At 36.4% G+C, this 15,140-nt stretch overlaps 1 protein-coding gene across 1 annotated transcript; it reads left to right on the forward strand.

The window, feature by feature from the left end:
• The first annotated feature begins 13,023 nt into the window (after nt 1–13,023).
• On the forward strand, nt 13,024–13,785 carry LOC137747895 (uncharacterized). Its single transcript, XM_068488025.1, has 2 exons — nt 13,024–13,248; nt 13,360–13,785. Exons 1-2 carry the CDS (start codon nt 13,024–13,026, stop codon nt 13,783–13,785), a joined length of 651 nt encoding a protein of 216 aa, XP_068344126.1.
• Nucleotides 13,786–15,140: the final 1,355 nt, after the last annotated feature.

Raw genomic sequence — 15,140 nt, forward strand, 5'->3', positions numbered from 1 at the left:
CAAATATCTTCTATGTCATGTCAATCTGTCCCCTTTCGACAATAATTGTACTTTGCTTGTGGACAAATCTTGTTTTGATCAGCATTTGCTTCTTTATTTAAGAAAAAGATTATCTTCGGATTTCTTCTATTAAATTTATAAAATTCAATAATTCAATTTCTTGAAATTTGATTCAACAACTAAAATTATTATAATTTTAAAAGAGGCTCCCTATTTTTGATCGTTTGATCAAATTTCAAGGATCAAGATCATTGGATTTGATGAACTTAGTGAAAGAGATCTTCTCCCCTTTATTTAGTAATGTTATCCAAATTCTATTTTCAAACTTGTTGACGCATGTCATTTTTGCTTTCAATTCAGAGAATATGCACAAATGGCACTTGAATTTTTCCAATTTTGTACAAGTACTACGTGAAGTAAATGAATTTACAATTAACAATTTAAACTTGAGAACCATCACCGGATGATTCAGTGGTTGAAGATGAATTTAAGACCCGTATTTCACACAGCATGTTCTGAATTCGATTCGTGCCATTGGTGAATCGCATGATGGTGGCCAAGGGAAGGTTGAAATGCCTCTATAAATCTTTCCAGACTCCGGAGGGATGAATTGTTGTGGCAAAACCACCAGCTAGTCCTGTTTTTAGCGGAAAAAAATAATAATTAAAACTTGTGTTATAAGTTCATGTCTGACAAAATGACATAATTTTTTAATAAAAAAATTAGATTTTAATCCTTAAATAGGATGAAATTAACGTCTTATACAATATTAAAAATTAATTTTAGTCCCTAGACATATTTGATGTTAGCATATGGATTCAATGTCTTTTTCTTTCTCTTTTTTTTTTTTTTTTTTGTAAAAATAATTTTATGGTGTCCATGAATTAAGTTTTATGAAGAGTATTGTAAGTTTTAGACCTGACAATTTCTTACACGACCCCTTACCATGACATGAAAACAATAAGAAAATAATGGGGTTCGAGTCAACACGATAACTAATCGGGTCATTATCGAGTCTTTAGAACAAAAAATTATTTTGATGATTTAAAGTTTCAAAGTTTTTTGATGATTTTAAACTTAAACTACTAAAAAAACTTACTAGAGAATACAATAGCCATAGTGTATATATTGTATATTAAATAAGCATTGTTGTATTAATATACCATATAAGTTAAAAAAAATTAGTTTATTTATTTTTATTATGAGAACTATATTTTTTAACAAACGATATTTTCTACATTAAGGAGTGTGCGAGTGGACTAAGCCTCATAATGGGTTAGTAATAATAATATGGTTAGAATTCGCCTTTGACGAAAATTGAACCTAAGACCTCTCACTTATAAGTAAAGAGGAATATCACTAGACTATAATAGTAAGTGGCATAAGAGTTTCTTATTATCATTATTGGGATAACTTTTACTTTACCTGTTGTTCAAAATTCAAATCAACTAGTATAGTATTTGTATATAAAAAAAAGACGGACATTTAATTTTAGAGTCAATGACCTTACAAAGTTTTTTACTCTCTCTCATACAGTCAAACTCATAAATGTTTTATACTCTTAAAAGTGGGATTAAAGCCTCATAAAACACATTAAAAATAATAAAAATATCAAAGTAATTTTAAAATACCAAACATATTAAAAAATTATAATAATTAATTTACAATTGCGAAAAATGTGAAAAAATATGCAAACACTCATGATTACATCCTCTACGCTCTAAGATGGGTATATGGTCGTATGGATTTTTAAAACTCCACAAACCCTCATGAATAGTATTTTTAGGGAGTTCAAAATAAATAAAAATTCTTAATAATTAATATACAAGTGTGAAAAATGTGAAAGAATATGTATAAACGCTCGTGAATGCAACCTCCACGAATAGAGAATCCTACAAACCATCATGAATAGTGTTTTTTTATTTGAGTGCAAAATTAATAAAATTCAGATTGTGGAAGTGTAATACACACACACACACATACACACACACACACACACACACACAATCACTTGTAATGACAAGTTTTACAACTTTCGTGAAGGGTCATCTCCAATATCCGACACTATAATCCATAAACCTTTTAAATGTCGATTGTCGTTTAAGTTTTATTCTTATCACCAAATTTCATTTTTTAGATTTTTTATTAACATGATTTTTTTAGCGAATGTAGAAAAATGAATAGTTCGGGTCGTGAACTGAAATATGAGTCCACATTATATAGTTTCTTGAGACTTTATAAACTTAGAGAAATACTTTTAATAACGGTAAAAATCTGAAATTCAAACCATTCATCTTCCTGCATCCTAAAAAAGATCATGTTTTCAATACAACAAAATTTGGTGAGAAGAATAGATCGTAAATCTAAATGACAATCAACAGTTAAATTCGATTTATAGTTTATGACACTCTTTGATCTTGATGTCCTCCCAACACCAGGATGGGCAAGAGCTTGCCTACATCCGAGGGTCACGAAGCCTTTTCAACATGCATGCAAGTTATAAAGAAAGAACAAACATACGTAAATAAAATATGTAAATTTGAATATAATGAAGTATGCGATTGTAGGAACATGTTCAGAGCATACAACTAATCAAGAAGAGTACGAAAGGTATATTTTAAAATAAATGAGATTACAAAGAAAGTGGGTCCCACACCGAGAAGACTTGAAGATACCGATATGGAAGTGCTCTAACACCAGGATCGTATGCCTCGATTCTAACTCCTGAAGGGTACGCAAAACCAAAATGGTGAGTGGACCAAAGTTTATAACACTAATACTAATAATAAGAATACCATTTTCTTTCTGAACATACTAAACCTCTGTTTTGAAAACTCATATAGTACTGCATAGTAGGTTTTCTGAAAACTCTAGCATGCCATGAAAAACATTCATAAGACATGTACATATAAACCAGTGCTCAGTAATGGTAATATAGTTGCCCGAAGGTAAATCCGTAAAACATCCGTAAATCACATCAATGATGTACTCAACTAGGGGTATCATAGTTGCCCGAAGGCATAACCATCACCTGAAGGTGAAGCTGTACGACACTAGGTTACGCCAGTGAAGAAATATGGTAGGTCTCATCACCCGAAGGTGAACCTGTACAACTTTAGGTTGCACCAGAGAAGAAACATATACATAACATAACACACCGACACTAGCCATGGCTAGTGAAGCTGTCCGACATTGGTTTCGCTAGTGAAGCTAGGAGTATGTCATAAATATCCTCAACTGTGCCCTATGGCCATATATGTTTACATACTCATGTTGTGTGTGTGTGTGTGCGCGCTGTATGATAACCCACTAGATAAGCATAGAAAACATATCTCAAAATCTCATATCAAATCACCGGAGCTCAAAAGCTCAAAGCATCAATTCATAAGCCATAAATAAATCATATTCGTAAATCTGTAATATATCGTACTTGGCAATCCAATAATTCTTATCGTTTTGTAAAACATTATTCGATAAATGACAAATAATGCATAAAACGTAAAATCACAAAATCATGTTTTTCGTGAATACAAGTGTAATATTTTATAAAAACATGCAATTTAAGAAGGGGTCCACTCATAAATATTCCGTTGGCGGGGAGTCGCTCAAACTAAAGAGGACAAGGTCACTTCACATCGATGCACCTAAACACAAATAGAGATTATTTAAAGAAATTCTACTAAAATGATAGAATTTGGGAAAACAGACAGCGAATTAGGATTTGGCACGTCGAAAAATCTATGAAGGGACCTCGGGTTCCCCCATGCGTGGCCACAAGATGGCTGCCCGGGAGACCATGCGCCACCATACTCGTCGCCACGCTTCGAGATGGGTTGCCGAAAAATTCACTGGCACCGCCGTGGACTGCAGCGGAGCATAGTACCTCTGACGGAGGGGCGTGTGCTCTATGCGCCGACCATGACAGCCCTCCAAGCGCACCCACGTGCCAACCATGGAAAATTGGGAATTGGGTCCGGGTCAGGTCTGGGTTTTGGGTTATTGGGATGAACCGGGTTATTGGATTGGGCCAGGTTATTGGGTTGGGGGTCGGCTCAACCCAATTTCAGGCTGTGGGTCGGCTGGTTTCTGCAAAAATGGTCGAGAAGCTAAACGGAGTCCGATTAGCTCCATTTCACAACTATAACTAGCATGCCATATATAGATTTGAAGATACGAAGGAGGGTGATAGAAATACACCACTGGTTTTCTTGGCCGTGGCTAGTGTTGGTCGGAAAATCGCTCGAAATCATCGGAAAACTGGGTGAAAATCCATCCCGACCAGGTTTTGCATTAATCAGCCCCTAAACACATTTTTAAGGTCTGAAACAATATTAGGAGTTTGAAATAAGAAGGATTTGAGTAGTTCCGAGGCTCACCATGGTCGAGATCATCGAGGGTTCACCGGATAAGGAAAATGAATAGTGGCCGTAGCCATGGTGCAGTGAGGTACGAGGAGATTGAGGGTGTTCTTCCTTCATTTCTGGTTCCATGGAACTCGTAGGGAGGGGATGGTGATGGTGGCATCGCCGGAGATGCGGTGGTGAGTGGTGGTGTCTTGGGTTTTATAGAGGAGGGAGAAGGTGATGAGAGGGAAGGATAGTCCGAGAGTATTAGGGGGGAAGACACGGGGAAGAAGGGGAAGTAGGTTATGGGCCCCATGGCCACAAAAATCCACCATAAATTATTAAAATAGAACAATTAACCAACCCCAATATTTAGAATAGTGAATTGACTACTTTGCCCTTCAACTTCGAAATTCCTTAAACGTTCATTGTAACGTTCATTGTGAATAAATTAGATGGAAAGTTCCTACATGTCATAGAACGAGGGTCAATGGAAGTCAACGCTTTCCTCGTTAGGGGTACTTTCATAAATTCACATTTTAAAATTATAAAACCATAATATTTGGGGATAGGTTGTTACAGTTTATGTGGTTATAATGGTGAATTTCAAAGTTGAGCCCTTTATAGAAATTGTAAAGGTTGTCATTACGAGCGTTTATATTTTTTATTTTTATTTTTTATTTTCCACACTTCTACATTAATTAATATTTATGTGATACTTGAAAAACAAAACAAATGTGTTTTGTCATATTTATGTAACAAGGTGATATGTATATACTAGTTTAGTAATATGTTTTTTTTATTTGATTATATTGGTTTAAAATATATATTTTTAATAGATAATGGGTAGGGTCATTTACCCGTTAATATTTATGGGTCTAGTTCGAGTGTTCCATTTTTCCAGGTATATACATACTTCATTTAACAGGTATTACACGACACGACCCGTTAAGATATCGGGTGTAACATGAAAACGATCCGAACACGAAAAACACGACACGAGTGCCAGGTCCAATAAATTTTAATACTCATTCGAAATTCAAATGAATTAGCTTTTATTTGTTGACATACTGCATCACCAATCTATGGTAAGTATCTTGTATATGAAGATATTTTGGCACCGACTTTCCGGTACTGTATGTTCTTGCATATATTATTATATGCCACTAATCCATTAAAATATATTTAGGTACAGATATTTCGGTACACTAGTTTAGTATAATATGTTTAGGTACAGACATTTCGATACACTTATGATTTAATTTGCATAGTTTCTTATTTGTCACTAATTCATTATATATATATATATATTTATTTAGATACAGACATTTTGGTACAAAAGTTTTGTAAATATTTTAGAGTACAATGTTTAGATACACTAATTTATTACAATTTGGTATAGGTACAATATTTTTCTAGTTTAGGTACACTAGTTTAATATAATGTGTGTTGCTAGTTATTTTTTCAATGTTTCCCCAAGTAGACATTAATAAGAAAATAATTAGAGGATGTTAAAAAAAAATTAATGAATTAAAATGTATAATAATAAATTTAAAATTTAATAGGGAGAGTGGGAGACCTTGAATAAGATATTCATTAAATATTAAAATAAAAATATAATATGAAGTTGAATTAATTCACATTAAAGGATTAAAATATATATATATATATATATATATATATATATATATATATATAACACTAAGTTTTTATTAAATTTCAAACTTTTTCAAGATTAAAATTCAAAACAATATATATATTTTTTTAAAGATAATTCTTGTAACTTCACTTGACTAGGGTTTAGATTCGATTCGTTTTAGCGAAAAAGAACACATAATGGTTCAAGTACTCTTTAGTAGCGATAAATGGCGAGAATTATCTTGAAAAGGCCCTCGTGGGAGTTTAGGTACCAAATGCAAAACAGAATGATAAACGATATTGGGGGTAGGAAGTTCCGTCAAGTCACACAATGACTTAAATGATAATTTGATATTGAACTCATCATTTATGAGAGTAGGAAAAATGTTGTATTGCTTGGCAAATTCTCGGATTGATTTAGATTTTAGATCTTTTTTTAGTAGATTTTTCACAGTAAATGCAAGATCAATTTGATGGATCGTTTGATATATGTACTCCACCAAGAAGTGTTGGAGAATTGTAAGAACCCCACTGCTAACTAATGGATTCTTAAGAGAAGTTCAAACGTTGATAATTAACATAATATATATGCTTGTTCATGATTACATTAGGTCGTTGGCCAATATACTTATACACAGATAACCTAGACCTATCAAAACGATCAAAAAGTAATATGCTGAACATAAACTCACACATAACTCTTAAACATGTCATAAACACATTTTCGATTACTGTGTTTAAGTTCTAAATTACTGATCAGTTACTTTGAATTGCCCCAATGTTTAGGGTCATCTTCTTCTAATGCGTCCTAGGTTTAAACTTTTTCATTTCCTTTTAGTGCAGATTAATGTAGAATATCGCTTGTAATTAAAAATAATAATGATCACTGTTATATCAATTTGGTCATTTTGTTATAAATGAGAACCTCCAAGAAACGATTTTAAGGTCAATTTTGATGGTTCTATTCGAGGTCAAATTGTTGTTGATTTTATCATAAGAGGAACTACTTGGAACCCTAAACCCAACATAACAATGTTTTTTTTTTTTTTTTTTTTTTTTTTGAATAAACAATATTATCTGCACTAAGAGGGTAGGGGAGTGGGCTAAGCCTCACAATAGGCTAGCAATAATGTGGTTCAAGTTCACCTTTGATGAGAATTGAATCTAAGACCTCTCACTCACAAGTGAAGTAGAATACATTTAGACTGTAGTACTAAGTGGCCAACATATCAATGTTGAAGTTGTGGCTTTGCAAGATGCTTTTAAAATGCAAAATTTCTGCTATACTTTGAAGTTTTTCCGTTACTAAATGTTGACTATGGTATCTTTGAATAAAGACAAAACGGCTAAACATAGAGGATATCCCTCTTAAAATGAACCATCTTAGAAATAATAAAGAATTTTGTAGTGAAAGGAACTCAAATTTTGTCATTGATGCTATTTTGGGATTTGGGAACAATACTTACATGTATTTAGTATAATCATCATCTCGATGTTCAAATGGTGATTGTAGTAAATATATACATTCACTAAACTGTATTTGGCCGTCAGATGATGATTATATTAAGTAATGTACATATTGTAGTCAGTCCCAAACGCACTTGGCAACTAAAAACTATCATCCTGGGCACTAGGAAACTTGCTACCTGTATTCAATAAAAACTTAGGCTATACTATTTTAGGAACTTTATATTTGAGATCGAACTGTTCCTTATGATGTACATCTTTTGACTTTGAAATGAGAGAGCGAGATGGGAAAATGTGTCTTGCAAAGAGATTGTTCGAGAAAGTTAGAGAAAAAGATTTTAGGATTATGTGAAACCCTAGAGTGAGTAGTGCACGATAGGGTTTATGATCAAAGGGATTGGCTTGTTTATGGGCAAAAGAGTAACACATAGGGTTCATTAGGGATTTGCAATGACCGTGATTTGGCTGGTTGTGAGAGGAAAACAATTCTAATTATTTGTCTGCAAAAGGGTATTAAGGTGGGGTTTGCGATCTTGGCTACAACAAGTAGGAATAACATAGAGGGTTTAACAGCGAAGTTTGGTAGCAGTTTTTCGGTCAAGATTGAGAACCAGGATGTGGAAGGTGCATTGCTAAGGTTCCACCATAGTGTTGTAGCGGAGGTTTTACGATAAGGTTGTAAGCAGTGCACGATATGGTTTACGATCAAAGGGATTGGCCTGTTTATGGGCAAAAGAGTAACACATAGGGTTCATTAGGGATTTATGACTACCATGATTTGGCTGGTTGTGAGAGGAAAACAATTCTAATTATTTGTCTGCATAAGGGTATTAGGGTGGGGTTTGTGATCTTGGCTACAGCAAGTAGGAATAACATAGAGGGTTTAACAACGAAGTTTGGTAGCAGTTTTTCTCTTTTGGATAGGGAAAAGGGCAGGGTCAAGATTGAGAACCAGGATGTGGAAGGTGCATTGCTAGGGTTCCACCATAGTGTTGTAACGGAGGTTTTTTCAATGAAACCTGTCAATGACAATGCGTTTATTGATCAGTTCACGAGTCTTTGGAGAAAAAGGGAGGGGGTTTCCATTAGGGCTTTGGGTGAGGCACATTTTATGGCCCGTTTTATGGGATGGCGGGATATGTGTGGTGTGCTAAAGGCGGAGAAACCATGGTTGTTCAGGGATGATATGGTGCTAGTTGTAGATGGTGTTCAGCATGGGCGTTGGGTTGACCCCTTACACTTGGTAATGATGTGGGTTCAAATGCATAACATTCCACCACTTAATATCATGGATGTGGTTGCTAGGGCAATTGGTGGCTTGCTCGGAACTGTCGTTAAGGTGGATAAGGATGATGGCAAGGATTGTATTGGCAGATTCTTCCGTGTTAAAATCACTATTGATGTCTGGGAACCACTTATGAGGGGAACCAATGTGGATTCCCCAGATGATGGCACAATGTGGGTGGATTTTCGTTACAAGGGATTACCCAGCTACTATCTCATTTGTCGAAAGGTGGGGCACGTTACTAGATGGTGTAAAGCAGAAAGACTTGGGGAGGAAGCCACCGAGGTTGACGTGGAGGCTCTATTTACGTTTAATGGGCTTGATGCAGAATATGATTTGCGAGGCAATTGTTTGGTGGGGAAATAAGATGGGCAGCATGGGACTAAGAGAAAAGAGTAGTTCGTTCTTGTCATTAAATAGGAGGCGCTACCATAATTTGAATGGGGGAGAGTTACGTGGAAGACGTGATCTGGAGGAAAAAGAGAAGGAGAGGCAACGCTTGGAAAGGGAGAGAGCCTTTGATGCAGGGGGTTTTGGCCCGAGCAGGATCATTGCACCTAGTGAGGGGATGATAGAGTTGGTGAGTCACTCGAATGAGTTTAAGGGTAATGGAGAGCATATTGAAGTGGTGCAACAAAGTATAGATATTGATCTTAATATGTCGATTATGGAAGGTGTTGATGAGGGGTCGGTGAGGGCCCCTAAAGGGTACGGTGTAGATGAGGGTGTGGAACAAGGGTTATTATCTCAGGATTCAGATCCATTTAATCTCCTTCCCATCATTGAGGCTATTTCGAGGAAAGGACGAAAAGGTCTCGAGAGGATGATGAAGATGATCTATTTGTGGCAGAAGATGGATTGGATCGTATGCATAAGATACAAAGGTCTGTAGTGACCCAGGTGAAGACTACCTATATGGGGTATCCGCGATCGCAATGAAAATTATATGTTAGAACTGTCAGGGTATTGGGGAGGACCTGACAGTTGACGATCTTTTGGAGCAAAATCGGCTCTACTCCCCCGAGGTTATGGCTCTATTAGAAACAAAAAATAATAGTCGAAGGTACCGTTGCTTGAAGCGTAGGCTTGGTATGTATTTTATGCATGCCATTAAGCCTATGGGATTAGCCGATGGTATGTGTGTCTTTTGGAGGGATGCCAAGGATGTGGTGTTGGTAAAATATGGTGAGCTTTTTATTGAAGTTCTAATTGAGGATGGGGTGCAACATCTTAGCTGGCGATTGGTGGTTGTTTATGCGAGTACGAATGAGCATAAACGGGCACACCAACTTGAGGTGTTAATGACACGTATAACATGTTATCCGGAGCCCTGTTTGTTAATGGGGGATTTCAATGATTTATTATTAGACTCGGAGAAGGATGGAGGGAAATGGAAGAACTGCTGCGAGCATGTGGGGCTTTTTGAACTTTTGTGGCTCAAGCAAATTTGTTAAACTTGGGATTCGAATGATACCCTTATACATGGAGGAATAGACGGGATGAAGGATGTATCCAAGAAAGACTAGATCGTGCATTGGCCACACATAATTGGCTTCAAAGTTATCAACAAGCAGTAATGAAACATGTGGTGTTGGAAGGCTCAGATCAATGCTATGTTAATACTATCAACGGAGGTAAATCAACCTAAGCGTAAGAAACGGTTCATGTACTATCCTCGGTGGAATAAGGATCCAAAATGTGATGAGATGGTGCATGATTCCTGGGGTGGTGCATATGGTGGAACTCATGCACAACATCTCGTGCATAATCTTCACAAGGTCAAGCATGGGTTGGTGACATGGCCAAAAAAGGAAGGGCGTAATGAACAAAAAGAGATTTTTCGTTTTAAGGAAGTAATTCGTGATGCGTATCAACAACCAGTGTTTGATGGTCACCAAATTCGAGATCTGGAAGAGAAGCTTACACAGGTAGTTCGAAGGGAAAAAATCTATTGGCGTACCAAGTCTGGAGTACAGTGGTTACGAGAATGTGATAAAAATACTTGTTTCTTCTATGCGTAAACTTTGAAACACCATAGGAGGAATGAGATTCTAAGACTAGAGGAGGAGGATGAGACATAGTGTACAGATGAGAACCGAATCCATGGCATTGCCATTGATTATTTTACATCTCTGTTTACTATGGATATGCCTATTGATTTCTTGGAGATTTTGCAATATGTGCCGACTAGGGTAGGTGAGATGGATAATGTTATGTTGATTGCCCCAATGACTGATGTGGAGATTGAAACTGCTATTCATCAGATGCACCCAACGAAATCACCAGGTCGAGACGGTTTTAATGCGGGCTTTTACCATGATCATTAGGAGACGGTTGGGGTGTGGTTATTGGTATGGTAAAATCTTTCTTTATCTCTGGAAGAATGTTGAATGAGTTGAATCATACTAATATTATGCTTATCCCTAAAGTAGATAATCCCACGAAGATGTCCCAATTTCATCCGATTTCGCTTTGCAATGTGGTGTACAAAATTATTTCCAAATTTCTAATGAATAGATTGAAGAAAATTCTTCCTAAAGTCATTAGTCAGAATCAATCAGCGTTTGTGGCGGGAAGGCAAATTTCTGATAATATTCTAGTGGTACATGAACCTTTACACTCTATAAAATGTGGGAATGAAGAGGGTGCTGATTATATGGCAATGAAGGGTTAAATGATAATTTTTGAATGCAATGTTGCATAAGTTGGGTTTCAATGATATTTTTTGCCAATGGGTGATGGAGTGTGTGCAAACGGTTTCTTATGGTATGGTTATTTATGGTGAGACAACAGGTTATATCATGCCTCGAAAGGGAATTCGGCAAAGAGATCCGTTATCGCCTTTTCTTTTCCTTATTTGTGCAGAAGGGTTCTCATCCTTAATCCATAATGAAGAGAGGATGGGACGTATCCATGGCATGTCGGTAAGTGCTTATGCCGACCCTCTATCACATTTTTTTTTTGCGGATGACTCAGTGTTTTTTTGTCAAGCTAGGGAGATTGAGGCTCTGAATGTTAAAGGTTTGCTCCAACAGTATGTTGAGGGGTCTGGACAATTCATTAATTTGGATAAAAGTTCGGTACATTTTAGTGTGGGGTGTTCACAAGGATTGAAAGATCACTTGTCGCAGATCTTGGGGATTAAACACCAGGAAGGTTTTGGGAAGTATTTGGGCATTCACGCAAATTTTGGAGCATTGAAGAAGAGAGTGTTCAAAGAAGTACGGAATAGGTTGGATGAGAGAATTAATAGGTGGACGGAACAATTTTTGTTAGTAGCCAGGAATGAGGTCTTGATTAAGAGGGTTATGGTTGCTTTACCTATATATACTATGCCATGTTTTCAATTGCCCATCCAATTGGCAAAGGAATTTGAACAAGTTATTGCAAGATTTTGGTGGAGGGATCAGAAGACCAAAAAAGGAATTCAGTGGATGGCTTGGAACAAAGTTGCCAAAAAGAAGGATTCTGGTGGTTTTGGGTTCAAGGAGATTATTGATTTTAACTTAGCTATGTTGGCTAAGGTGGGGTGGCGGCTCATATGTAATCTGGACTCAGTTTTGGCTAGAGTACTGCAAGCTAAATATGATCCTTCTTTATCATTCATGGATGCATCGGTGGGTAGAATCACATCTTGGGGTTGGAAGGGGATTTTACAGGGAAAGAAAATTCTAAAGGCTGGTGTGTGGTGGCAGGTGGAAGATGGGAGGTGTATTCAAATTGCAATAGTCCCGTGGCTGCCTATACCAAGGACGTTTCGATTTAATTCATGTCATTAGGAGATGCCTACATTGGTTGCCGACTTGGTGGATATGGGGGGGGGGGGGTAAGTGGAAGTGTGAGGTCATTGAGTTGTGTTTTAATGAAGATGAAGCTCATACTATTTTAAGTATCCCACTTAGTTGATTTGGATCCCTAGATCATATGATGTAGCATTATACACGAAGTGGAGTTTATTCGGTGAAGTTTGGGTATATGGTGGCGCCCGAAATGAGTAGAAATGGGGAATTCAGATGGAAAAGTGTGGGTCAGTCTAGTATGGCAGATAATAGGGATTCAGTGTGAAGGGATATTTGGAGATTGAAGGTTCCACCCAAATTTTGTCATTTTGTTTGGAAGAGGTGCATGAACATTTTGGCAGTGCGTCCGAACTTGCAGTGGCGGGGGATACGTCTGGAGACTAGTTGCCCTTTTTGTGAAGGTGAGGTGGAAACACAGGTACATATCTTCTTTCGTTGCCCATTTGCCCATGTTTTTTGGTATGGTTCCCCGCTTCAATTAGATGCGACCATGGTGGAAGGTATGGATTTTTTGGAATGTTGGAAGTGGTTATGTGCAAAATATGGTAAGGAGGGGGAGGCTTGGGACCTTATGCGATGGGTGGTTGGCGGTTTATGGAGGATATGGAAATGTCGGAATAGTTTGGTGTTTGAGAAGGTTGCGGTAGAACCCTTTGTTGCGATACAATTACTTAAACAACAATGGAAGGAAATGAAGGTTTGTGAAGAAGCACAGGTGCTCTTGCTACCCCGTGGGCAGCAAATGAGTAGAAAGGGTCTTCAAGGGTGGATCAAGCCACCTTTTGGAACTTTTAAAATTAATTATGATGGAGCATGGTGCAGTTAGACTGGTATAGGTGGTGTTGGCTGGGTGGCAAGGGATTTTGTGGGCATCTTCAAAGATGTTGGAGGTGTTGGAAAAATTCCTTGTGTCTCGAGTATTATGGCAGAAGCAGAAGTAATGCGAGTGGCTTTGTTGGCTTGTGTGGAGAAAGGCCTTGAGTCTATACAGTTGGAAACTGACTCTCAAGTCCTTGTCGACATGATTCATGGTTGGTTACAACCGGAGGCAGTTCTAGATGGTATCTTATGGGATATTAGTCTTCTTAAGCAACAATTTGACGTTATTGAGTTTTTATATGCTCCTCGTGCCTATAATGAGGCTACGCATCTTGTGGTTTCTTATGTCACGCGTGTGGGGGGTAGTCATTCTTGGGATGGTTTTGAACCAAAGTGGTTGTTTAACACTCTGGCTTCTGATGTAAACTTTTAGATTCGTATTTAATAATATTCAACTTTCGACACAACAAAAAAAAAAAAAAAAAAAAAAAAAAAAAAAAAAAAAAAACCTATTCCCTATGAGGCAAAAAATGCTTTCATTTTTCATTGTATTGGTCTCCAACGGGGGTTTCTCTATTTATTTTGTTTTATTAGGAAAAAAAATCATAAATTAAAGGTTTAAAATATATTTTACATCGTGTACGTTTGGATTGATTTTCAAAACAATTTATGAGAATAATTTTTCTCAAATTGCACAAGGTTTAAAAGGGAATTGTTATTGGCACTTCAAAAATCTCATTCTACACTCCAAACTTTCTATATTTGGAAAGAAAAATACACTTATGTGGAGTGTAGAATGAAATTTTTGGAGTGCCAATAACACTTCCCGGTTTAAAATTGTATCAAAATATGTCTTCTACTTGTTTAACTATTTGATCTTTCATTAAATGGATGATCTAACAAGCATGACACCTATTTATAAGTTAACGTGAATATCACATTTGCACTACATAGACCAAAATCAAAGTTCTAAAAGGTGCTAGGCACTGGTCGAGTGACAGGGCAGGTAGAGGCCTAGGGCCTAGGGGCCTAGGCAATTTTTTTTTAAATTAAATTTATTATATAACATATAACTAAGTTTATACTTATGCTTAAAAAATATATAGTATTGGGAACCACAAATTGCAAAATAGAATGATATATAAACTATAAAGTGCAAGAACATAATAAAAACAAATTTAGTGTGTGGGGTTTCCCTCAATTAGTGTCCTTGCAAAAAATAATCAAAGTTAAAAGTGATATCGTTGTTAAATCATGATGATACGTTTGTAGCCGTCCCTTTTGTCACATTACCTAATCCCTAAAAGTATGTTTTTGGTGGTTTTAGGTGTATGCGATCTCGTACTATGTTCAAACAAGTTTGGCAGTTGGTTCATTGAAGTTAGTTTCGTAGACTTTGTATACCGTCAAAACAATAGATTCAACAAATACTTAGAGGTTATTCTATAATTCCATTACGTAGAATGTAAGATTTTAAAGTAACCACTAGTGTAAATATTTTAAATTTGTTCATTGTATTCTTCTAGGATCAAGGAGTGTAGTTGTAAAAAATCATCAAAATTGGATCTAACATAACCGTTTTATTGGGATGATATATGTTTGTAACTGTCAAAGGATTTCATTCAGTTACCTAATCACTGAAAGTTTGGTTTAAGTGATTTTTTGCGTATGTGATCTCGTACTATATGAAGAAAAGTGTGACAGTTAGATCGTTAAAATTAATTTCGTAAACTGCGTATCCCATCAAAATAATAGATTCAACAAACACTTAGAGTTTAGTCTTACGTA

The sequence above is a fragment of the Pyrus communis genome, chromosome 10 (genome assembly GCF_963583255.1).
Source record: "Pyrus communis chromosome 10, drPyrComm1.1, whole genome shotgun sequence".
NCBI classification, from domain to species: Eukaryota; Viridiplantae; Streptophyta; class Magnoliopsida; order Rosales; family Rosaceae; genus Pyrus; species Pyrus communis.

Coding starts and splice junctions, on each gene's coding strand:
- LOC137747895 (XM_068488025.1), top strand. CDS start 13,024: ATGGTGGAAGGTATGGATTTTTTGGAATGTTGGAAGTGGTTATGTGCA. Junction 13,249..13,359: donor AGGTTTGTGAAGAAGCACAG/GTGCTCTTGCTA, acceptor TGGTGCAGTTAG/ACTGGTATAGGTGGTGTTGG.